Source organism: Lactuca sativa, chromosome 4, assembly GCF_002870075.4.
Source record: "Lactuca sativa cultivar Salinas chromosome 4, Lsat_Salinas_v11, whole genome shotgun sequence".
NCBI classification, from domain to species: domain Eukaryota; kingdom Viridiplantae; phylum Streptophyta; class Magnoliopsida; order Asterales; family Asteraceae; genus Lactuca; species Lactuca sativa.
Window position 1 is genome coordinate 205,094,645 of NC_056626.2, and position 25,343 is coordinate 205,119,987.

General features: G+C 34.4%; 3 protein-coding genes across 4 annotated transcripts; all 3 read right to left on the reverse strand.

Moving 5' to 3' along the window:
* Window positions 1-342: 342 nt before the first annotated feature.
* On the reverse strand, window positions 343-1,806 carry LOC111918553 (protein FAR1-RELATED SEQUENCE 6-like). The gene is made up of 3 exons (XM_023914206.1): window positions 1,711-1,806; window positions 1,056-1,634; window positions 343-960 (listed from the first exon to the last, which is right to left on the reverse strand). The coding sequence occupies exons 1-3, from the start codon at window positions 1,804-1,806 to the stop codon at window positions 343-345; spliced, it is 1,293 nt and encodes a 430-aa protein (XP_023769974.1).
* Window positions 1,807-1,895: 89 nt separating this feature from the next.
* Window positions 1,896-2,603, reverse strand: LOC128133571 (protein FAR1-RELATED SEQUENCE 5-like). Its single transcript, XM_052771064.1, has 3 exons — window positions 2,199-2,603; window positions 2,032-2,141; window positions 1,896-1,968 (listed from the first exon to the last, which is right to left on the reverse strand). Exons 1-3 carry the CDS (start codon window positions 2,601-2,603, stop codon window positions 1,896-1,898), a joined length of 588 nt encoding a protein of 195 aa, XP_052627024.1.
* Window positions 2,604-9,595: 6,992 nt separating this feature from the next.
* On the reverse strand, window positions 9,596-13,927 carry LOC111918509 (plant intracellular Ras-group-related LRR protein 7). 2 transcript variants are annotated; one of them, XM_023914173.3, is made up of 10 exons: window positions 13,184-13,927; window positions 11,942-12,299; window positions 11,423-11,492; window positions 11,270-11,316; window positions 11,027-11,135; window positions 10,771-10,856; window positions 10,475-10,565; window positions 10,297-10,382; window positions 10,116-10,202; window positions 9,596-9,961 (listed from the first exon to the last, which is right to left on the reverse strand). In XM_023914173.3, the coding sequence occupies exons 2-10, from the start codon at window positions 12,038-12,040 to the stop codon at window positions 9,851-9,853; spliced, it is 786 nt and encodes a 261-aa protein (XP_023769941.1). In that variant the 5' UTR covers window positions 12,041-12,299; window positions 13,184-13,927; the 3' UTR covers window positions 9,596-9,850. The 2 variants fall into 2 exon arrangements, with proteins under 2 accessions (XP_023769941.1, XP_042757224.1); XM_042901290.2 differs by lacking the exon at window positions 13,184-13,927 and having other exon boundaries at window positions 11,942-12,396.
* Between the last annotated feature and the right edge of the window lie 11,416 nt (window positions 13,928-25,343).

Consider the following 25,343-nt stretch of genomic DNA (forward strand, 5'->3'; position numbering starts at 1 on the left):
AAAGGAATTATGTTTATGATGATTGAGAGTAGAATGTTTTTGTTATTATTAGAATATTTTATGAAGTTAAAGTGCGGTTTGTGTTATTTGAATGATTTGAAATAATTTTTCGTTTATATATTCAATTGTAATGCCGTTTGAAGCATATTTTATTTGTGTTTTGTATTTCTATGTGTGATAATAAATTCATATACCTTTTTATATATGAAATATAAACAGTAAAGTATTACATTATCCATAATAAATATTATAATAAACTTATGAATCGTTTAAAGCGACTAATAGTAATATTTTTAATATAGAGAAGCATAACAACAAACAAATCTAAAATTCAAATCTAAATTACTGATGTTTTTTGAAAGGCCTAAGCACATTTGAAGGATTTAATGGGCAATTTCTTACATCATGGTTGACTAATTGGTTGCATCCTTTGCATTTGTGTTTTGGTTTAAGTGATTTTGCTATTGCTTTTTCTGCAACACTTTTGATTCGACTCCTCTTTCCACTTCCTTTTGTTTTTATCTCACTTGGTACTTTGATTTTCACATCAATTGAAGTTGGAACTCCAATGATATTTTCAATCACATCTTTTATTGGAATTAAAGTTGATCTTGTAGAAACATCCTTTCCACAAGTTTCACTTAATTGTTGAAGAGAGTTCACCAATTCTTGTAGTTTTTCTTTGTCATGAATAACCGATTCAACGCATTTCTCAAAAAAAGAAGTTGCATCCTGCAAGAGATTTGAAATTTCTGTACTGCACACTCTCCATTTTTGGTTTATCTTTTGAAAACCAATATCCACTATGTTCTTTCTCCATCTATCTAGAATGTATTTTTCAGGTATCATGGGAATGTCATAATCTATAAGAATTATGAAAGCATGACTACAAAGGATTCCAAAAAATGTGAAATGCAAACATTCACATTCAATTGTTTCATCTTTTGCATCAAAAGAAACCTAAGAAGTAATAGTAAAATTTTATTACAAAAATTTATTTATAAATTCTAAATAATGTTAAATTAAAATAATAATGAAGTAGCATAATTGCATACCTTAAATTCTGGTCGCTTGCCTGATTTTAGTTCTTTGTAGACAATTGTGCATTGTTGACGACCATCAATCAAAACCGATTTTTTTTGAAAACACTGATAGAATGCCTTTTTTATTTGTTTTTGCACTTTTATGAATGCTTCTCGTGTGTATACCAATGATGCATGCTTTTCTATTTTCAAATTTTCATTTGGAAATAGCAGTTGTGGAGAAGTATCTCTTGATGCAATGTCTAATCTTTTTTGTTCATGGCGCTGCTTTGAAAGTGCAGTGTCAAAGTTGAACATAAAATTAACAAGTAAGTTGGTTGGACTTGAGAAAACATTGAAAAAGGAATTAGAACTTTCAGATCTTGATGTAGTCTTCATAAGTCCACACATTGGTATATCTCTGAAATAGGATGGAATCCATTTATCTCTCTTGTTGAACATATCAGCCAACCATTTATTTTCCTTCAAATGAAACTCATTCAACATCAAATCCCATTTGTTCTCAAATTCTGATGGTTTGATATTCATATTCCAAACTAGTTGATTTATGCGTTTCTTGAAATCTGAATTTGAAACTAAGTCAGCTTCAATCTGTCATGTTAAATTTGGTTTTATTAGTATATTTTCATAAGCTTTATGTAATTCAGTAAATTAAATTTTTTGTTACCTTTGATGGCATTTTTGACATTATGTGCCACATACATAATCTGTGAGTACATCCTTGAAACACCTTTGATATTGAACAAGATAATGCTGCATCCATGTCTGACAGAATCATTGTTGGTTTCTTCTTATGTGATGACAAAAAAGCTTCTAATAACCAAGAGTATGATTCAATTGTTTCATCAGATATTAGTCTGCTCCAACGTTGATTGTCTTGTCATGATTGTTTATTGCAATGAAAGGAACAAATATCATATTGTACCTGAAAATATTTGTAAAATGTATCCCTTTTTATGTAATATTATTTAATAAATATAATTTTTACCTGTTTGTTCTATAAGTAGCATCCATTGATATAACATCAGAAAACTTAGAGTAGTTTTCTCTTCCTGTTTCATCAACCCAAAACATAGCATTTAGCACATCATCATCCAACTTATATTGAAAATTGAAATTTTGATAATTATCTCTGCGAATTATCAACTAGTCTACAACACATTGAGCATCATTTGGTCCAACAATATTTGTATAATCTCTCCAAAAGTTTTTGAAATCATTCTTTGTTGCTGGCAAATTATCATATCCTCCCTTTAATGATGCTCTTAACTTGTGTGCTTTTGTGGCACCAATGTTGATAGTTGAAGCTTTAACAATTAGTTCTTGATCAAAAATACTAAGACGATGATTTGGAGAGCAGATGTTTTCTTCATTAAATTCAGTAAGTGGATGGTTATGTGCGTCTTCAAATGCATATACGGTGATTTTATTTGTTGCAACATTTCTGTCAAAACCAATCATTGCCATACATCCTGTGACCTTAGAATATGATTTCCTTTCTTGTTTTTTCAGACGTTTGGATGTAAGAGTATCAATGTTTTTTTTTTTTTGGATTTCCATATCTGTTGCATCTTACTTGTTTTTTCCTTAGACTTTGATCTCCGTATTTGGTTGTTGTTCCTAATATAATTCCAAAACCAGCTGCTTTGGCATAATTTCTGTACATTTCAATTCCTTCATTTAAAGTGGACACAATTTGTCCTTTTTTGGAATGATATCTGCAGCAACATGTGGAATGTACACATCATCTTGATTTATATAAGATGTTCCTGTCAGATATTCAAAAAGCTGAATATTGAAATATATTAAATATGTTCATAATTATGTATTTAATATAAAGTAGGTAAACATGCCTTTATCCTTTTCTTTTGCTGCTGAACTTGTATTTCCTTTTGAAAGTTGAACTTCAGAGTCAGTTTCTATGTCAAATTTAATTATTGAATAATAACATCATAAATATTCATCTTATTATTTAGTAAACTTGCCTTTATCACCATTGTTGAATGTTGATTTTGAAGGTTCAATAGTTAAAACATTGAAAGAGTCTTCCGATTCATTACTTCCTGTCCAATATTCAGAAAGATTAATATTGAAATAAGTATTTATATGTAAATATGTAGTAAATGAAAACTAATTAATCATACGATTAATTTTTTTTTTCTTCGGATCATGAACATCATTTTGAAGGTTGAAATTAACTTTCAGTGTCATTGTAAAAATATATGTAATGAATGTGTAACATAATAGTGTAATGTTAGGTATTTATAATTTTTGAATATTAGAATCAAAAGTATAGTAATTATACAGAATGAAAACTTGCCTTTATCAACATCATCTAACGTTGATAATGAATTTCCGATAGTTAAATTTTGCGAAGATTCCTTTGCTTTATCAATTAAATAACTAGAACAAATATCTTCATATTCTTTACTAGACATCTCTTCAATTTGATATTGTAAGTAAATCAATCAATGATTTTAATGGAGTTGATATTGTCGATCATAAACATACGGAAGAAGTTAATTTCATATTAATACGTCAGTTTTTGTTTGCGGTTATTTATATGAAGAACGTATTCAATCACTAATTTCTGTTAATTACTATCTTACCCTTTATTAATATTTTTAAGTAATAAAATAAAGAAAACGTGAATATTGATGTGGCAATATGTGATTGGTTCCTTCATTTTCACATATAGTTTGCATTTTTGCATGAGCCTTACCCTATATATATATATATATATATATATATATATATATATATATATATATATATATATGTGTGTGTGTGTGTGTGTGTGTGTGTTTATATAAAAGTCGTTTATATGTATGTTGTGTGCTTGAAGTTTAGACAAACGATATGGTATATAATATTTGTATAAAAAATATATTTTAAAAACTAATAAAATAAAAGATTATTTAGGAGAAAAAATTTAAACAAATTCGTAGTAACCGTGATTACGACTCTGCAAATATAAAGAACGTCAATATCTGACTTCGTATGAGAAACTTATGATTTTTCGAAGTTTCGCGTTCAACCCTATATAACAATGTGTGTCATAAAAAGTGAAATGGAGATCGGTTGGCTTTTAGCCAAAACAATTACTCGTCATTACAAACCAAGAACATAAAAAATGTCGAAAACAGAGATCGTATGCAAAAGATACGATATTTCGAAGGAAGCAAAATTCTACATGTTAATGCGGCGTGGCTCCACAAAAATTCTCCACGTGGCACGTTGGAGACCCCCCCCCCCCCCCCACCTATCTCTACTCGATGCAGCTTCATCTGATGGCTGACACGTAGGGTGCGGTGCACCTCCCTATACTCTATATATGGGATGGATTTTGTTGGTTTCTCATATGATTTTCTCTTCAAACTCTCTCAAACTTTTCCCACAAACCTGAAGGCCAAAATTATGAAATTTCAAGTGTTATTAGTGAAGCTCTAGGGCAACAAAAGGCCGATAAAAAGAGCTTAAGGTATCAAAGTTTTGTCTACGCAGTTTCCAATTTTTCGCTAAAAAATCTATAAGTTGAGTTATGCTTTCTATGCTTTAAATATAACATATATTTATGTTCGTAATCGTTATTATGAATTTATAAATAAGATTTATCAATAATACTAGTCGTTATACCAATCGATCTACTTATGGGAGTGATGTCTACGGTAGATCTATGAGGTGTTTAAAGTTGATTTTCCAAAGTGTACATCTTTACACCAAACAGATCTTACCTCCGGAATGATCTTACATGGTCATTCCTTATCTGATAGAACTCGGTATTTCATTTGGATGAATGAAATTAAAATATTGTTGTTATAGTCACAAATAATACAAACGATAACTAAAATTTAGTAATATTTGTTTATAGGCTTTCTAAAAGGAAAAACTAAAGTGATAGACAAAACACTGACTTAACAATAAGTCTTTCACATACAATCAAGTGAGTCTATAGTTACTTTTATCTTATACGTAGATATTAAGTATTTAAATTCTTAATCGTTACGTGTGTCTATTTTGATATGTATGCTAGGTAAAGTAATTTGATTGGATTTATGTGTATTTGAATTATATATTGATAAAGTATTGATCTATTTTACATATCATACTTATATCATAGTGGTAGAAAAAATGGTGTGAAAGACAAAATAATGTTGACAGCCCATGACCAACATTGTACTATTATACTACTGAGATTAGTCATTTAGCAGAGTATAAATGACGACCACTGACTATTATACACAATCTTGTGCAACACTGACACTCGCAATCTATAGGTGTTAATGAATCATATTATCCAATAGAAAGGATTGAGTGTTCATTCAAGTACTCTACCCCCTGCCCCGCCCATGATTGCCTTTATTGACTTATATTGATGAAGAATCCCAAATGTAGTACTATCTACTCGTTGCTTACAATGATCTGGTAGGATAGATCCCTTAAGATCATCATTTTAGGATTAGAGTGTGAGAATAACGAGAATGAGTAATTGATGTTAATTGTTTGGTGTGAAATATATATTTTGAAAGAATTATTATATTATTTTGGATTGAAATATGTAGTCACCATCTTAAGCCCGACCCACTCAGTTTCTTTGTATAACAGGTAGCGGTATGAATGCACAAGGATAATGATTTTAAATATGCTAAGAGATTTACGGAGTTTAAGGCCATTAGAATAATAAACAGTTATATGGCTTGTAATGACTAGTTTATGCTTATGTTACTATATTGGTGTTTACATCCGAAGTTTTTTAATATTAATGAAAGCGTTTCTTTGAAAATGTTTTTGATTTCATCTTACAATGCACTACTATATCTTTTAAAAAGAATATAATGTTTTAAATAAGCATAAAGAAAAAAGTTTTATTTGGCCGCAAAAATTGGGATGTCACAAAAACTCATATTATTCTTTAGAATTTTTATAGTCTCACCTAACATACTATTGTATTGATTGGTTTGTCACCTGTCAATGGTTTTTGATACGAACATAACAATTGGTTTTCTTTTAACCAACTTTTAGGTAGATTGTACTATAGTGTTTAACAGATAATTTAAATATCTTATAATACTTGTAACATAAATTTGTATGAGAAATAAATTATATGGACAATGATGAGTTGAAAATGATGATAACATCGTTGTTTTGTGGCAAATAATTGGTGATAGATGTATTTAATCATTAGTTTTTTAAAGCTTAACTAGATTATAGCCCGCGTTAAACGCGGGAAACGCATAAAAAAACATATAATCGTTTATAGATATTGTATAATAATTATAAAAAATATATGGTTATTGGTATTATTGAAATGTGTAGAAAATACATTGAAAACGATAAATATATATAATCATTGAAAGATCTCTTTGTAGACATCATTTTTTGTTTTATTAGTTGAACGACTTTCCTCGTCTCGTATAGTTATGATATTTATATATTTATAAGCATTTTAATTAGACGTTCCTTGCATAATAATGTTACTTAATTTAAACATATATTGACAACCAATATACCATTTTTTCTATTGCATTAAATATTAACAACTATTTCATTTATTCAAATAAAGTTATGTAATATAATTTATAAAATGTTAAATGTTATATATATATATATATATATATATATATATATATATATATATATATATATATACATATATGTATATATATATATATATATATATATATATATATATATATTTAATTTTAGAATATCATCAATGGAGATTCTTTTCTAAATCATTATTGGTTTATTTTAAATTGATTATAAATATAAATGCTAGCTTTTATGTTTGTTCTTATTTATTTAATGTTCGCAAAAACTTTGCATTAGTTTTGACGCAACTTTGAATAATTTTAGTATATCACCAATGTAATTTGATATATCTGTCAATTATATGAAATATCAAATAATGACATTTCATTACTATTGTGATAATTTAGTTTATATATTGTATTTTCACTAATCTTAACGGTCTTATTTTTTCTAATAACCGTAACGCTTTTACTAAATGTACTTTTTACAAATCTCCTAATATCTTATAATTTTTATCTTACTTTATAATTTTTCATAACTATGTTATTTTCAAGATTGACTGCTTTAATAGTGTTTTTTTTCAGTCTATTCAATTTTATATTTCATTGTACAACATCATCGTTTGTATGTATTCTGAAATTTCACTTTAAAAATGCTTAATGTTTACACCTTGATATTAGTTTTTTTTTAGTAAACTCATGTAATAATTATGGAATATATATCTCATTTTAATTAACATTCACTTCCTTTATTATATCAAATTCCTCATTAAACGGATATACTTTTGGAAAATAATAATTATAATAGGGCAACATTATCTAAGACATAAATGTTTGATATACTTTTAGAGAAAAAAAAATCAGGATCATTAAAAAAAAATTATATAAAGAAAATACAAATTTAAATTTGTTGAAGTTATGGATGAAATTACTGGCGAAAATTTATTTTGGAGGGAGTTGTATTTTATAAGGTATAATAATATTACAAAATTTGAAATATCTATATTTGTTGTGTAAATTAATAAATTTTATTGTTACTATACGAAGATAAAAAAAAAGTAGGTTGATATGATATACAAAAACATAATAATTTCAATGATATTTTAAAATCATGCCAAAATTAACTGGATTCTTATGACATAAAAATTAAAAAAAAAAAATCATAATCATCTCTAATATATAAAAGTAACATTTTTGTAATTAATGTCAGCTCCCAAGATAGTTAATTTTTGTTTTGTTAAAGGTACCTAATATCTTTTCATGTTTATTTGAAAAGTTTCAGAAAAGTAGTTAACTGATTTCATGTAATTTGTGACAAAGAAAATTGAAATATATGAATACATACATTTGATATAGGAACAAAAAATAATCGAAAAAATATAAAAAGCGAAAGAAGGTACTCACCTTCTAGCGCACAAGAGTGAATGTTTATAGCAGAGAATGATGATGGAAGTTATAAGCAATATTAACGATGTTGTAGGAAAAAGTTTGAAGAAAAGAAACGATTGAAAATAAATGTGAGTCGCGGATTCAATGATGAATCGTATATGTATATGATAATTTGAATATGATTTTTCGGTATTAATGATTTCCTAATAAAAGAAAGATTTTATATTAAGGATTTACTAATATAAACGGATTTATATTAATGGTTGATATTAAGGCCTTGATTGAAATGATTTGTTAGTAATATGTTTTTAAAATTGACCATATTAAAATCTTCATAACTGAAAATTCAAGATGTAAAATATGGAAAGCTTTTATTGGAATTAAATATATTCCATTTCAACGAATGTAAGTTATTGATTGATGATTGGAAAACATTTATTGGAATTAAATACATTCCATATGGGGAAAATGATGTCAGCAATTTGATCTAAGGGTAGAAAAAATAAGATTGAAATACAATCAATGGTCCAGATTATTTAAAATGATGTCATAAGGTTTCTCTTTTAGTAATATGTAAGATGACAATTATTTCTATTCATAATTTCAACAAACAAATTGGGTTTGACTAAAAAGACACCTCATTTTACCATATAGACATCCTAATTTAATTTTGAAATATTTTTATTGGTTGAAATTACATTGTTTTCAAAATAACTTATTATAAATAAATGGGTGTCCAAGGGGCGTCTTATTAGCAACACCCAAACATAATTTTAGTAAAACCGTAAAAAAAATAGTTGAAATAAAGAAAATTAGGACTTTTTTTTCATAAACTAATCAAAATAACATGACTTTTGTAGAGGTAATTGGGTAAAAAATAGTTTACTGGTTAAAAATTGTTGGTTTGAATTTTTTTATCCAGTAATCTAGACTTTTTTTTTGTTAACAAAATAAAATTTGGGACTTTTGTCCAAACTGGACCAAAATATTGAGATTTTTCTTTAAAAAAATTTAAAAGTCGAAACCTTATTATTCTGTAACATAGAATGAAATAAGATATGACCCTCCTTACATTTCATGTATCATATTTCTTTTGCTTTAAAGGAATAAAAACAAGTAATTTAGATCAACTTCTTATTCATGATCGTTTTATGTTTTGCAATACTGCAATCATAAGATCCTATCAAAATAAACTAACGATTTCTTTTATCATTGAAAATGACATATTTTCACAAGGTGTTATCTTCTTCGCAAACACTGAAAATCACATCAACATCAAGGAAGCCCTTAAACATATTGCATTGTTGTTGAATGTCGATGCAACAAAATGGCTATGTTGTCCAAAATATGCCTACGACAGTATCTTCGTTTGTAGCTTTTTTGAGGGGGTCCATATTACAAGTCAACCCCAAAAAGTGTTTTTTTACGGTTGGAGTGGATTGTTTTTTACTCGACAATACACACTTCTATTATACTAAATAGTTTTTTTAGATTTATGTTTTGCACAATTAACTCATTTGTTCAATAATGTTTCATTTACTCGTCTTATTATATTTAAAGTTAGAGCTTTATTATACTATTTGACTAACTATTTTTTTCTAATCTATAAGTTTAAACATTAAATTCATATGATTTTACAATCTACATGAATATAAAATTATATATGTGATAACAGTCACGTAGGTAATTTACAACAAATTGGATCAACTTATCCAAGTTATATTCATATTTACTAAGCACAAGGGGGCATACATCTAAAAAAAGCCCTAGAAATTGACCATATTAAACTCCACACTTTAGTTTATAGACAACAGTAGGTAGCATTCTCTTTATAATAACTTACAGCAAACACAAATAGAAGAAATCAAAGCCAATTTGACCATGGTTTCATAGGTCAACGCCCTCATCAAGACCTTTAGAACTGATCATCACATTTGAATCTATTTGTTTGTCGAATTTCTTTTTCCTTCTTTCTTCAAACTCTTCAAATCCTTCCATCTGAAACACCAAATGCCTATTTCATTAGACATTTTATCGTTTTTCGTGCTTACAGAATATGATCATGCAATGTAATGACCTATTCCATTCCGTTCTTTTGCTATTGCATTCCATCCAACCAAACGGAATCAGAAAAATGAAACTTGAAGTTTACCTGCTGGAACTGATCCATAGATATGGGATTACCATGCAATGAAATATTCTGCAGAACCTTGCATTCTTTCAATAAACTTGGAGGAATCTGCAACAGAATTTAAAAAATAAAAATAAAAAAAATATTAGTTTTCCCATTAAAGAAAGATAACTGTTTGAGATGGGACCCACTTATAAGCTACCTGTTTTAAATTGTTATGGTCTAAGCAAAGTGACTTCAGATGAATCAGACTGCAAACCGAAGTGGGAAGTTCTTCAATCGAATTTTCTGAGCCAAAAAACAAACCATGAAATTAACAAATTAAAAGACATAATCTTTGAAAACTTTTTTTTTAAAAAAAAAAAGAAAAAAAAGAATACCATTTGCTTGTAGCTCTTCTAAAGAAAAGCAGCTCCCAACAGATTCTGGAAGAGACTTTAGTTTATTATTCGAAACGTTTAGTAGCAACAACTGCATTTTTAGAAATTGTAATGAATTTACAACAGAAATATGACATTAAAGTAGAATTACATTCCTAAAAAATTGATATTAAAATATATATATATATATATATATATATATATATATATATATATATATATATATATATATATATATATATATATATATATATATATATATATATATATATATATATATATATATATTCACTTACATTCCTCAAGCTTCCAATGGTTTCAGGAAGACTGGCTAACAGGTTGCTAGAGATAGATAAACGCTCAAGTTTCACCAATTGGCCCACTGAGCACATAAAGCATTTTGTAAAAACACCAAAAGATTTTAAGAATATTAAAAAAAAAAAGGAATTAAGATATATGACATTTGAAACCAAATTTCCAACACATATATACATATGTAAATGAGATGGTTGATTTATAGAACTATTTGGCTTTAGTGAATAAGGAAAATACCTTCATCTGGCAATGTGGTAAGTTTATTTCCATCAAGTATGATAAATTTTAAAGACTTAAGTTTCCCAAGATTCATTGGAAGACGCTCAAGTACATTATTTGCTAAAATCTGAAAACAAGGTGCCACTATGTCAGATCTTGAAATCTTAAAAGTTAAAAGAAAGCTATAAGATTCACATACTTTTTACAAATTCCAAATTATAAGAAAATACAGATATAATTATGCAAATGTTGAGTTTATACCAGCCTCTGCATATTGATTAGTTTGCTGATCTCCTCTGGGATATCAACTGCACTAGCCACAAGATAGAAATGGTGAGTAGATTGGAAACAACATATGTCACAGATTAAATGCTATTGAAAAACTTAAAGATATTCCAAAAACAAGATAATTACCTAATTTGTTGTGTGTTAGATCAAGTGTCCTTACAGATTTGTCCAGCTCTAGAACTTCATCTGGAAATGACTGTTTCATACATATAACATCAAGTCAAAACATTAAACAATATACCCCATGGTTTGATTCTTTGAATCCATGTTCCAAATCATGATAAGGAAACCCCTCCACTAAAGACAGACAAGCAAACTGTAATTAAAATAGAATCCTTTGTTTTTTTTCTGTTTATTTCACTTCCTATAACCTGAAACCCAATTTCTATGTGGATGTAACAGCATATAAACCACCAATTTTTGGTAATGGTGAATGATGTGTTGTTTGTATTATTACTTTAGATTGACAATACTTCATTTAATCGCACATAACTACTTTCCTGCACAACTTCCCTATGTTTATCAACATAAAAGTTTCAATTTTAAAGATAATTCGCAAAATCCGAACACAAAAATCAAACAACATAACTAGAAAGTGAATTTCGGGGATTCAATGTTTAGTTTTGAATTTTAAAGGGTAAATACCTTCAATTTTCCGTCGCGTAAGGCTACAATGCCAGTGGCACGCCATCTAGAGAGGCGGCTGGATTTGGAATCAGCACTCTTGCTGGCAAAACATCCCATTCTCCGCCGTCTGATTAATCGCAACGGAAAGGGTTTGTAATTTGCTCGGAGGAATATTAATCGCAAGGATAAGTCAAACTAATTAGGAATTTTATAGGTTTGAGAAAGTGGTGTCGTTCGAAGTGGGTTGAAGAAGTAGAAGAAGACGTTTATGGCGATGCAAATGATGACGAAAATGGCGAAGACTTTTGATCGGGTTGGGTTTTGCGCCGATGATATGGCGCGCACCGTAATAACATGGTCCACATGACGCGCCAAACTGACGCAATGAGCAATTAATTAGTCATCTATAATATTAGAAAAAAAGTATATATGTGTCTGAGCGGCTATGAGATCCTATGTTACAGGGTGGATAAAACAAAAAAAAAAAAAAATTAAATATGAAGGTTTAAACAAAAATTTATTTAAATTTGAAATTTAAAATTTGAATTTAAAGGAAACATATTAAATACTATATGAGTTGTAATATTGTAATTTATTGGTTATTTTCAATTAAGGCAATTATTAATTAAGGTGTAAATATGATGTGTTAATTAAGAAAGTTAAAAAATGAGAAAATAACAAATGGAAAAAACATTTATTTAAAAATACCACAAAATAACAAGTGTCAAAACTCATAAGAGATTGACATGTGTCAAAAAAAAACCCTTCATTTATTAAGGAGGATTCTATTAATCATTTAAAAAAACAAAACTGCAAAATTAGTCCGGTTTGCAAAAACTGGAATAAGGTTTAAAAAAATTTCAACTTGCATAGAAAGTCTAAAATCAGGAATTTTTTGTGAATTTGGTCCTAAAATTAGGAATTTCTTGTAAATTTGGTTCATGATACACTTGAAATGTCAATTTTGCCATTTTTATTTCTTTTTTCCTGTTTTTAATTTAATTTAGAATTTAAATAATTACAAAAAAAACAAAAAATAAGATCTCTCTCTCTCTCTCTCTCTCTCTCTCTCTCTCTCTCTCTCTCTCTCTCTCTCTCTCTCTCTCTCTCTCTCTCTCTCTCTCTCTCTCTCTCTCTCTCTCTCTCTCTCTCTCTCTCTCTCTCTCTCTCTCATTTGATCGTCATCATCTCATTTTCTTCCAAACCAAATCACATACATACAGAAAACTAAAAAATAATACATAATTGACGATTCGATACCTGCAACTATCTCCAACACACACACACACATAATTGATGATCGCTTATAACGCCTAAGGAATTAGGACTGAGTTAACTCGTGTGGCAGTAGAGCACGATGCTTGGTAGTTTTCGTCTCCGGAGAACATAACCCATAAACCTGATCTTTGCTTCTATATCTCCTTACCATTGAATCACCCAACCTGGAATCTACTATCTTGTTCCAAATCCGGAATCCACAAAACCCAATTAACCTGACCAAGTTCAAACGCAAACTCACCTCTATTTCTCTGTTACATATACATCTAATTTATTCGTCTTTTGATCTAATGTGAACATCTAATTTCTCAATACAAGTTCTATATAACGATAAGACTTTCAATTAACCTGACCAAGTTCACCAGAAAAATTGTTACATAGATAAAGTTTAATCGGACCTCCTGAAGAGGAAGGGGGTTTCATCAGAGGTGTGTTTATTAAACTGGCAATGGAGTAGAGTACGGTGGACATGCGATATCCGATTGTTGGGTCCAATCATCGAGGTTTCGTGATTGCAGGTTTCAAGCTCCAATATGTGTATCCATTGGTTTGAGAAAGAGATGGGGAGTGAAAACGATGAGAAGTAACATACTTACCGGTGATAAGTAACATACTTACCGGTGATGAGGGACAACGAGAAATTTGGGCGGCGACCATTAGGGCTTCTTGACGGGAATGAAGGCGATGAAGCCGACATTTTTTTGATGAGCGAGAAAGAGAGAAAGAAATGCAAGGTGAGGTAGTGAGGTGGGTTTTTGCAATGTCGTAGGCCCATTTCTTTTTTTTTTTTTTTTTTTTTTTTTTTCTTTTTTTAAATTAAAATAAATAAAGAAAATATAAAAAAGAAATAATAAGGGTAAAATAGTCTTTTCAAATTTTTAAGGACCAAAACCAAAGGAAATTCTTGATTTTGGACTTTCCATTCAAGTTGAAAACTTTTTGGACCCTATCCACATTTTTTTGCAAACCACAAGGACCAATTTTGCAATTTTGTCTTTTAAAAAATAATTAAAATTTTGTTAAATCTTCTTCAAAATAGTTATCAATTTCGAAAATGGCAGTTGACATTAGGGAAAAGCATGTACTGTTTGAAAAAATAGTATTTTTCTGTCATCTCTACTACTACGAAATCTAACTCTATACCGTAAATTTGATATTCGTAATGAATTTAAGAGAAAAAAGTAATGGTTATTTTATAAGATCTACTTTCGAAAAATAAAATATCCAACAAAATTTTGTTAGCGTATGTTTTATGATCCATATGTTTTATATGTATAGAGTCGGCCCATCTCATGTTTGGCCCGTTTTCTGTTTTGTATTGTACGTGTATATATACATTGGCTATATGGAATGAAAGGTTGGGAGGGGAAAATACGAAAAATTACATGGTATCAGAGCATAATAAAGTTTGATTGCCATATACCCTAGCCGACGTCTCTCTTTTCATCATCTTTACGTATCTAATCTTTCTTTCAACCTTTCCTCTTGATTTTTCTTTCTTCTCCCCTCATCATGTCAATCACAGACAAACCATCCTCTACAATTAATATCAAACATGCAGTCCCATTTGTTCTAGATTTGGATAAAATGAATTACGATATTTGGCAAGAACTATTCGAAATTCACTGTATCGGGTATGGTGTCGATGATCATCTCAAGTCCTCTGCTTAAATAACGACTTAAAAAGAAAAAGAAAAAGACAAAGCAACAGAAGAATCAATGTCTACGAAGGATGCATGGGTTCGCAAGGACTCTATTGTAAAATCATGGCTATATGCCACTCTCTCTATCCCTCTTCTCAATATGATCTTCAAGAAGCAAGCAACAACTTTTGAAATATGGGAAAATCTTGAAAAAGTTTTTCGAGATAACAAAGCCTCGAAAATCATTCAGCTTGATCGAGAATTGAGAAACATCTCTCTTGGTAACTCTTCCATCATAGAATACTATAACAAAATCAAATCCCTCGCTGATATATTAGAGCACATGGATGCTAAGGTCTGTGAAACTAACCTGGTGGCATATATGATCAATGTATTGTCTAAGAAATTTCTATACATAACCATTAATATCCGACACAGGGACCCGCCTCCATCTTTTTGGGATGCTATATCCATTCTCCTTTGTGAAGAGCAACAGATGCTTCTCGATGAACAGAAGGAATCTCTCCATAGACATGCCGACAGTTCATCCTCCCCACACGTTCTCATTGTTCGTAACTCAAACACCAACTCATATCAATGGCGTAATAACTTCACCAACAATAGTAGTAATAGAGGTGGCTATCGTGGGGGACGCGGTGGCCGTCGTGGTGGTCGGGGAGGAGGGCGCTATGACGATCGGTACAACAATGGCGGCGACAGAACTTTTTTGAGTGGAAGTCAACAGCAACACAATCAGCGACAGGGTAATTGGGTGTGGACCTACGCCCCTCAACCACATCGCGTATTAAATCAGCAAGGCCTCCTGCCAAGCCCAGGTGTTTTTTATCATCACGAAAATGGGCCCAGAACACATCCAGCCCACAAAACAATAACCAATAGCATCATTTTTTTTCACAAGCCCAACAACATTTTTCTCACCAGCAAGCATATCAAGTTCAATAGCAAAATCTCGAGCACACCGCACTTCCACAAATGTTCAATACTATGACATTAAATGATCCGGGCTCAGCTGAATGGTACATGGACACTGGTGCAACCTCACATCTTCACTCAAATGCAGGTATACTCAAGTATGTCTCGGATTGTAACATCCCAAAAATACAGGACAAAATTTTCATTTTTAAATACGTCATTATAAAACCAACAGTGTAATAAAACATCTATAATACCATGTCATGTCAAAACCAAAGTAGAAATAATCAAACGTGTTATCATAAAACAATATCAGAGTGTAATCCCAAAGATCTCATGTGCGGAAAACCATAGTGTGATGCGCTGCGATCAAGTCGGCTCCTTTCCTTTGAAAATGAAGTACCTGAAACCAAAACTGAAAATCGTAAGCACGAAGCTTAGTGAGTTCCCCCATCATACCACACACCATACGATCATATAACATACATATACTGTCAGACATATCTGGGTGCCCGACCTACCCTTTCGGTCCTCTCGACCGAATAGTGCCTAGCATATCTGGGTGCTAGCCTCCCCTTCGGTCCTCTCGACCGGATACTGCCTAGCATACCTGGGTGCTGGGCTCCCCTGCGGTCCTCTCGACCGGATACTGCCTAGCATATCTGGGTGCTGGCCTCCCCTTCGGTATCTTTCAACCAGTAATCGGGGACTATTTCACCCCCTAACACTACCACATAAAAGCATAGCATAAACACATAAGTCATATACTGCGTAGCATATCTGGGTGCTGGCCTACCCCTTCGGTCCTGTCGACCGATAAGTGGGGAATATTCCCTTCCTACTACCACTATCACATATAACATATCATGCCAGCATATAAACATATCATCACATACTGTCATACATATCTAGGGTGTCTGACCTACCCTTCGGTCCTAACAACCGAACTCTAATACTATCACATATAACATATCATGCCAGCATATAACATATCAGGTACCAGCAAACCTAGATGATATCATAAAGACAATCATTTAACATACAACTCCTACTGGTGGGCCGACATTGTGGCCGTAGATCCACCGCTATTGGAAGGTAACTCACCTCACACTGCTGAAGTCCCGTAGACATAATCCCACACTGCTGAAGTCCCGCAGACTCGACCCCAGTTGCTGGCTGACAGATTCTCGAACTGTCAACACCAAAATAACACCCAATTAATAATTGGGTCCCAATACATAACCATTGGTACATTCTTTGGGTAATTACTACATTACTCCTAGCTTGGCTTATTCAAGCCCAAGGCCCAATCTGTAGGCCCAAAGTCAATTAGGAATCAAAGTCCAACACATGGCCCAATTTTCCAAATTGGGTATAGGCCTATACATGGTCTCATTCTAGGCCCAACATCATATAATCATTAAGGCCCAAACTATGGCCCAATTTTCCAAATTGGGCCTAAGCCCCTTACATGAGCCTTACCCTAGGCCCATTAAATTACTCTAGACCATTTGCTTGATCTTGGATAGCCCATTTAATAACCCAATCATCAAGGCCCAACAATACACCCAAGTGAAATTAGGGTTTCACATAAAATGATGATTAGGGTTAAGTTTCCTACTTAACCTGGTAAGGACTTAATCCATTAAGTCCAATATTGCTTAGATTAATCTTTGCCAATGATTATTATTCAATATCTCAAGTTATTAAATAATTATCGTGTGTGTGACCCAATTAATTCTTAAAGTTAGGTTTTCATTGGCATTAGGGTTTTCCAATCCAAATATTAGCCCATTTATCAATTTGTTGGCCTTTTATGTCAATTAGGGCTTTATTGGGCCTATTAAGCCCACTAAAATGTCATCAAGCCCATTAGGGTTTTATTGGGTCAAGTATGGTTCTCTTGGGCCCATTAGGCTTCATTGGTCCCACTAGGCTAACAAAGCCCATTAGGGTTTCAAGCACCCCTCCCAAACGAATCAAACTCACAGGGCAAACACACCGCCACCCGACACAACGGCCAGTGGCGGCAGCCACCACCTCACGGTGGTGGTTTTTAGTTTTCTTTTCATTATTCGACTTGTAATTTACACTTTACAATGCTAAGACTCAAAATAAACACACACATACTAAACAAAACAAACACACACAACCACCTTATGGTGGCCGGTGGTGGTAGAAGGTGGCAGCCACCGCCTCACGGTGGCTTTTCCGTGAACTTCCAGCCAACAAACGCTCCTGTAGCCCTTACAAGAAAAACACACGCACACAAACATTATATCACATCACAGCCACCCATACATGGCGGTTAATGGTGGCAGAAAAGGAACTACCGGCGGCAGCCACCATGGTTGGCAGCCATGGTGGCTTTCCAAGCTTTCCGGCCACGAGCACACACACATGTGTCTCTGAAGATCATTGTGACAGACCTTCACGAATAAACCCCGCTGCTGGCCCCTCGATGGTGAATCTCAACCGGAAACTGAATGTAGGTTGTTCTGGCGGTGGCAGCTGGCTATTGGCTGTTGTGGGACGAGTTCCTGAGCAGTGGTGGTCAACACAACATTGACAACAGCCGAATGTGACTGATGATGGCGACAAGAAACGAGAAGAAGAGGATGGCGACGGAGAGATAGTAGCGGCGCTCACCACTTCGCTGATAGATCTTGTTCTCGCCGACAGCAAGGCACGACAGTGGCGGTTCGGGGGCAATGAAATAGTGGCAGTTGTTGTCTTCCAGCTTCGTCATCGACTGATGCAGTGGTTGCTCCCATATTCTGTCGGTCTTCAATACTTCCGTTGATGAGAACTACGCTGATGGTGCTAGACGATCGGAAAAGTGAACGAGGTGGATGGTGGCGCCGGATGCGAAAAGGGAGAGTGACGGCTGCAATGGGTCTATAGGGTTAGGGTTTCATAACCTTTATATACCCGCTCCTTATACGAGTTTGCCATGATGACCAAAATGGTCCCTCCAGCTCCCATTTATCTCGAAATAGATCCTATATTTACCATATAAACCCTAAGCATTAAATCCTTTACAATTCAGGTCCGATTTTTACTAAAACAACCCCTCCTCTACAAATTCTTTCCAAATGAGGTCCCAGTAATTACCAAGTAATCCCTACCCTCATAATTCTTTACGGAACCCATCCAAAATTTACACTTTTAACCCCCAACTTCTAAGACTATGACAATTAGCCCTTCGAACCATCCTTTGATATATAATTATTTATTTTAGGACTACAAGCCATTAATTAATTAATTAATTAATTTAATAAATAAACGGGGTTTTGCAACTCTCCCCCACTTAAATTAGATTTTGTCCTCGAAATCATTCCTTACCAATCCTTACATACCAAGTCACTCTAGTAACATAGTCATCTCCCCAGGCACACCTAGCCTTCCCAGGGTAGCTGTGACCAATCTTCGCAATGCCCTACAATTCGTAGGTGAATGAATTCCTTGCAAGAAGACCACATGTAATGTATCCGAAATCTGCTATCTCGAGATGGTTTGAATCCCTGACATACCACTCATACTAAATCATTATCGTTGAATCTAGTCTTTTTATCCCTCAACTGACTACTCAACTTCTGATAACCAGGGATCCTACTAGAAAAATAGAATCACAGTTCCACTTATCCCTGTGGTTCACTTATACTCGGCCAAAACTCAGATAATCCCGTTGTAAATGACCTACCACTTCCTAATCAACCAACTATTTCGTCTGTATTTGCAACATGAAATGCAAATACTAATGATGCCCAAATGCTGAAATTGCCCGAAAACTGAACTGCCTGAAGCAGTATGTTGCCACATGGCTGTTTTCCAAAATCTAACAAGACCTCCCAGATCTCTATACGTTCACCAATTATCTGAAATACCGTGTTCCGGCCCGGCTGCGGAGCCAAAGGACTCCCACTTAGTCGCCCCACACGACTTCTGAACGAAATCCTTCTCTGGAACTAGTCATAACTAGTTATCATGGCAGAGTTCTTGGCGCAGTTCAAGCGCAAGTTCTGCTCGGCTCAAAATCTGTTGGAGTTGGAGAATAAGTTTTTGACATTGACGAAAGGCAGCATGTCAGTTGATGAATACACTAATAACTTTACAGACAAGATGGAGTTTGCTTTGCGCATCGTTCCAGATGAGCTGACAAAGGTTGACCGATACGCAAAAGGACTTCCATGGGAGTACGAGGTGCCGATACGTCAGGCACATACTCTAGAGGCGGCTATCTGGGCTGCCAAGTCTGTTGAGAACATGATTAAGGGGAGAACCACCAACAAGGTTGAGGTTGGTGAGAAGAGAAAGTTTGAGGGAACATCTGGTTCTGGTAAGAAAAGCAAATTTTCGAAATCTGATTCGAAAAGTTTGGTGGAGGAAAAGGAGGCGAAGCGAAATGGTGTGATAAGTGTAAGAAAAAGCACTTTGGGAAATGTAGTGAGGATGTAACCTGCTACAAGTGCGGAAAAACTGGGCATTTTGCCAATGAGTGTCCGAACAACAAAAGGATGTGCTTTGGTTGTAACGAGGAAGGGCACATTTTGAAAGACTGTCCGAAAAAGAAGGAGGCAGCTAAGCCCAACATTCCACCAAAGTCGAAGGCGAGAGCCTCCAGATGACACTTGAGGCTGCGAAAGATGAGGCTGATGTCGCTTCAGGTACCTTTCTCGTAAACGAATTACCTGCTCAAATTTTGTTTGATTCTAGAGCCAACTACTCCTTTATTTCGCATGAGTTTGGTAGAAAACTAGTTTTGCCTGTTGATAGACTAGATAATGCTTTATTAGTCGAAGTTGCTAGTGGCAAGTTTGTACCTGTTAGCCATCGTACGAAAAACATCTTAATCGACCTTAATGGGAATAAGTTTCACGAGAAATTATTGCCTATCGAACTAAATGGTTTCAACATCGTTCTGGGAATGGATTGGCTTAGCGCCAATGATGTCGAAATTTTATGCAAGAAGAAGATAGTTAAAGTAAACCCGCCAGGGAAAGAGTCATTTATGGTGTACGGGGACAAACGACGAGTAAATTTTGGAATCATTTCCCTAATGAAAGCCATGAAGTGTTTGACCAAGGGATGTACATCATATTTAGCATTCGTGATCGATGCTAAGAAGGAAAAGAAGGTGATGCAGAGTATTCCAGTGGTGTGTGATTATCCGGAAGTATTTCCCGAAGATCTTCCTAGATTACCACCTGATAGACAAGTGGAGTTCAGAATAGACTTGTTACCAGCAACCACGCCAATAGCAAAAGCACCTTATCGATTAGCACCGACGGAGATGAAGGAGCTGATGATGCAACTTCAGGAGTTATTGGACAAAGGTTTCATTAGACCTAGTTCATCACCCTGGGGAGCTCCGGTGTTATTCGTGAAGAAGAAAGATGGAAGTATGAGAATGTGCATCGATTACAGAGAGCTGAACAAGGCAACAATAAAGAATAGATACCCGTTGCTAAGGATTGATGACCTGTTTGATCAATTGCAAGGTTCGAGCTATTTCTCGAAGATCGATCTACGGTCAGGATATCATCAGATAAAAGTGAGAGGGCAGGATATCGAGAAGATTGCGTTCAGAACACGATATGGACACTATGAGTTCTTGGTTATGTCGTTTGGACTAACCAATGCTCCAGCAGCATTCATGGATTTAATGAATAGTGTTTGTAATCCATTCCTTGATAAATCTGTGATAGTATTCATAGACGACATTCTGATTTACTCAAAAAGCCAAGAGGAGCATGACAGACACTTGCGAGAAGTGTTAGAAGTCTTGAAGAAGGAGAAGTTGTATGCAAAGTTCTCCAAATGTGATTTTTGGATTCGAGAAGTCCAATTCTTGGGTCACGTGGTCAACCAGGAAGGGATAATGGTCGATCCAGCAAAGATTGAGGCTGTAATGAAGTGGGAACAACCAAAAAGTCCCACGGAGATCCGAAGCTTTTTAGGATTAGCCAGATATTACCGAAGGTTTATCCAAGGCTTTTCTTCGATTGCTACTCCATTGACAGCTTTGACCCACAAAGGAGCTACTTATGCTTGGAGTGATAAGCATAATGAAGCATTCGAGAAGCTAAAGAAGAAGCTATACGAGGCACCAATACTTTCTCTACCCGATGGAGTTAAAGACTTCGCTGTTTATAGGGATGCGTCTGGGGTTGGATTGGGTTATGTTTTGACCCAAAGAGAAAAGGTGATAGCATATGTGTCCCGACAGCTGAAGGAGCATGAAAAGAACTACCCTACTCATGATTTGGAGTTAGCAGCGGTTGTTTTCGCTCTGAAAATATGGAGGCATTACCTCTATGGCACGAAGTGCAAACTTTTCACTAATCATAAGAGTCTCCAATATCTCTTTAATCAGAAAGAGTTAAATATGAGGCAATGACGCTGGCTAGAGTTACTAAAGGACTACGACTGTGAGATACTTTACCACCCCGGTAAAGCTAACGTTGTTGCTGATGCTCTCAGTCGGAAAGTCAATGTTGAGAGAAAAAGGCCAAGAGCGTTGAGAATAGAAGTTGTCTCGACAATTGTGGAGAGTATAAAGAAAGCTCAAGAAGAAGCTTCTGAAAAGAATGACCGGAAGGAGGAACGTTTGGGCAAAACGTTGGTGTTTGATACAAACGGTCATGGACTGAAGGTATTCCAAGATCGTATTTGGGTACCTAAGTCAGGAGGAATAAGAGATCTTCTGATGGAAGAAGCTCACAAAACCATGTACTCAATTCATCCTGGCAGTACTAAAATGTATAGGGACCTGAAACCCTATTACCGGTGACCAACGATGAAGCTTGATGTTGCAAAGTATGTGGCCGAGTGTGTGACTTGTGCGAGAGTCAAGACACAACATCAGAAACCATATGGGAGTTTAGAACCTTTACCTGTGCCTATGGGAAAATGGGAAGACATTGCGATGGATTTTGTCACTAAACTACCTAGAACAAAAAGTGGTCACGACATGATTTGGGTGGTCGTTGATCGATTCACTAAGAGTGCGCATTTCATAGCAGCCTATGAGAAATGGTCTATGGAAAAGCTCGTGAATTCTTACATGAAGGAAATTGTGAGGCTTCACGGTGTTCCGTTAACGATTGTATCGGATCGTGATAGCCGTTTCACCTCAAGGTTTTGGAAAAGTCTACAAGACGAAATGGGTACCAAGTTGTGTTTAAGTACAACTTACCATCCGCAGACTGATGGTCAGAGCAAAAAAACGATACAAACACTTGAAGATATGCTGAGAGCATGCACCCTGGAATTCCTAGGTAACTGGGATGAACATTTACCTTTGGTAGAATTTTCCTAAAATAATAGCTTCCACTCGAGCATAAAGATGGCACCTTATCAAGCTTTGTACGGACAGAAGTGTCCTACGCCGTCGTGTTGGCTTGAGGCTGTGGAAAAGCAGTTTATGGGTCCCGAGATGGTCCATCAGACTGTTGAAAAGTTGAAAATAATTAGAGAAACATGTCAGTAGCTCAGGATCGTCAAAAGAGAATTGGGAACCAAGCTTACAAGCTCGAATTACCCGAAGAACTGAATGGAATTCATGACACTTTTCATGTGTGTTATTTGAGGAAGTTCACGGGAGAAGTTCCCGATATAATTCCAATTTTTGAATTGAGAATTGATGAAAACAAGAGGTTAATTGAAGAACCTAAGGCAATTGTTGACCGAAAGACTAAGAAGCTTCGACACAAGATGGTCGAGTTAGTGCTTGTACGTTGGAAACATACGAATGGGCCAAATCTCACTTGGAAAACGGAGAGTGACATGCTGAGTCGCTATCTGTATTTGTTTGTTGATGTGTGATTCCAGGGACGGAATCATCCTAAGGGGGAGAGAATTGTAACGCCCGCGTTTCCAGGCTAGGCATTTTCGTTGATGTAATAGTCTAGGTTAACCCTTGTAACTCTTTTTGAAGTATTAAAGATGAAATATTTGACTATTATGTGAATTATGTGTTTATTTTCTTAATTATTATAATTTAATGAATTAAGAATAAAATAAGCGTCAAAATTTAAAGTATGAGATAAGCCCGATATCTTTGCATAAAGTTGTAGTGGCCGAAACGAGGTTTCCGAATATATATAAAACGCCCAAATCTGACTTCGTATGAGGAAGTTATGATTTTCTGAAGTTTCAACTTAGCGGTATGCAGCCCGGATACTCGATTTGAAATCGAGCGGTTTTTAGCCGAAACAATCTAAGTGAGAATCGAAGATCTCGTTGTTAGTAGCGAAACATGAAAAGTTAGGCGAGAACGGACGTCGGACGAAGAAGTTATGAATTTATAACAAAGTTTTCCTGTTCGGGCCTACTAAAAATAGATAATAAAAATAAAGTCAAAATTAGCCGACGGAGTCTGAACGAAAGTTGTAGAGCGTAGTCTCACCGCGTGGATATAAAGAACGTCAAAAACGGAGTTCGTATGATGAAGATATGACTTTTCAAAGTTTATTAAATAATTAATATTTAAATTTAATTATTATACCCGATATCATCCGAAGAGGAGTCACCGGACTTATCCGGGTTACGCCCAACGTAATGCTGTACGCCCAGCGTACAGCGAAGCATGACGAAGCCTCACACTCGAGTGCTCCGATGGCGCATGCAGTGACGTTTCGGCATTACGCCCAGCGTACCGAAGCAGTACGCCCAGCGTAATGCGAGGGTTCAGCCCTATAAAAGGGGCATGCGAGGGTAACTTCTTTCTTTTACAAACTTATTTCTTCCTCTCTAGTTTTTGCCTCGATTTGCGTGCCATTTATACCCTGAAGCCCCGGATCTCATATCCAAGTTAAGAAGGAAGTTTTACGCTCCCGAGATCCCGAGAAGTGCTATTCCCGAGCCGAAGCTCTGCCCGCGAGGAGTCTGATTTTTGGTGAAGATCTTCCAGATCTATCGAAATATACTACTTTTATAAGCCGTAGTGCTGTCCGATCATCTTCTGATCAAGTGAGTGTGTAGTTACTTTCTTCTAACGCATAATTATGAAGTATTTTATATAAAATACGTGCTATGTGTATATATTATGTTGTTATATGTGTGAATGTATATTCACTTCCTTCTATCTCATAGATCTTATTTATTCTCTATGAAATACGTGTTATGTGTGTGTGCCTCAGTTGTTATGTGGAATATGTACTGATTGAACATGCTATACTGGTTTTAAACTATATATAAAAATGTATATTTTTATCTACTAATATGTTGGCTAGAACATGGGTAGATAGTTGGTGTGTAATAAACAGATGAGAGGCCTCGATGTTGTTTTGATTTAGTCATCTAGCGGAGTTTAGATGACGACCACGGACTTTTCTAGACAGTCTTGTGGAACACTAGCAGCTTCGCCACCTGTAGGTGTTAATGAACTTGGGTGTTCATTCGCTGTACTCCATCCCCCCATGGTTGCCTTATTTGACATATATTGCCGGGAAACCCCCGAAAACATGTGTTGTCGCCCCGATGAAATATTCTTAGACTAGGTCCCTTGTGTTAGTTATTTTAGGGAGATAAAGTGAGAATAACGGGAATGGGTAATTGGGTTA

Coding starts and splice junctions, on each gene's coding strand:
- LOC111918553 (XM_023914206.1), bottom strand. CDS start 1,806: ATGGATGCAGCATTATCTTGTTCAATATCAAAGGTGTTTCAAGGATGT. Junction 1,635..1,710: donor TGTCAAAAATGCCATCAAAG/GTAACAAAAAAT, acceptor TTAACATGACAG/ATTGAAGCTGACTTAGTTTC. Junction 961..1,055: donor GCAAGCGACCAGAATTTAAG/GTATGCAATTAT, acceptor ATTACTTCTTAG/GTTTCTTTTGATGCAAAAGA.
- LOC128133571 (XM_052771064.1), bottom strand. CDS start 2,603: ATGGAAATCCAAAAAAAAAAAAACATTGATACTCTTACATCCAAACGT. Junction 2,142..2,198: donor CAAATGATGCTCAATGTGTT/GTAGACTAGTTG, acceptor TTTCAATATAAG/TTGGATGATGATGTGCTAAA. Junction 1,969..2,031: donor GCTACTTATAGAACAAACAG/GTAAAAATTATA, acceptor AAATATTTTCAG/GTACAATATGATATTTGTTC.
- LOC111918509 (XM_023914173.3), bottom strand. CDS start 12,040: ATGGGATGTTTTGCCAGCAAGAGTGCTGATTCCAAATCCAGCCGCCTC. Junction 11,493..11,941: donor TACGCGACGGAAAATTGAAG/GTATTTACCCTT, acceptor TGTATGAAACAG/TCATTTCCAGATGAAGTTCT. Junction 10,566..10,770: donor CCATTGGAAGCTTGAGGAAT/GTAAGTGAATAT, acceptor CTAAAAATGCAG/TTGTTGCTACTAAACGTTTC.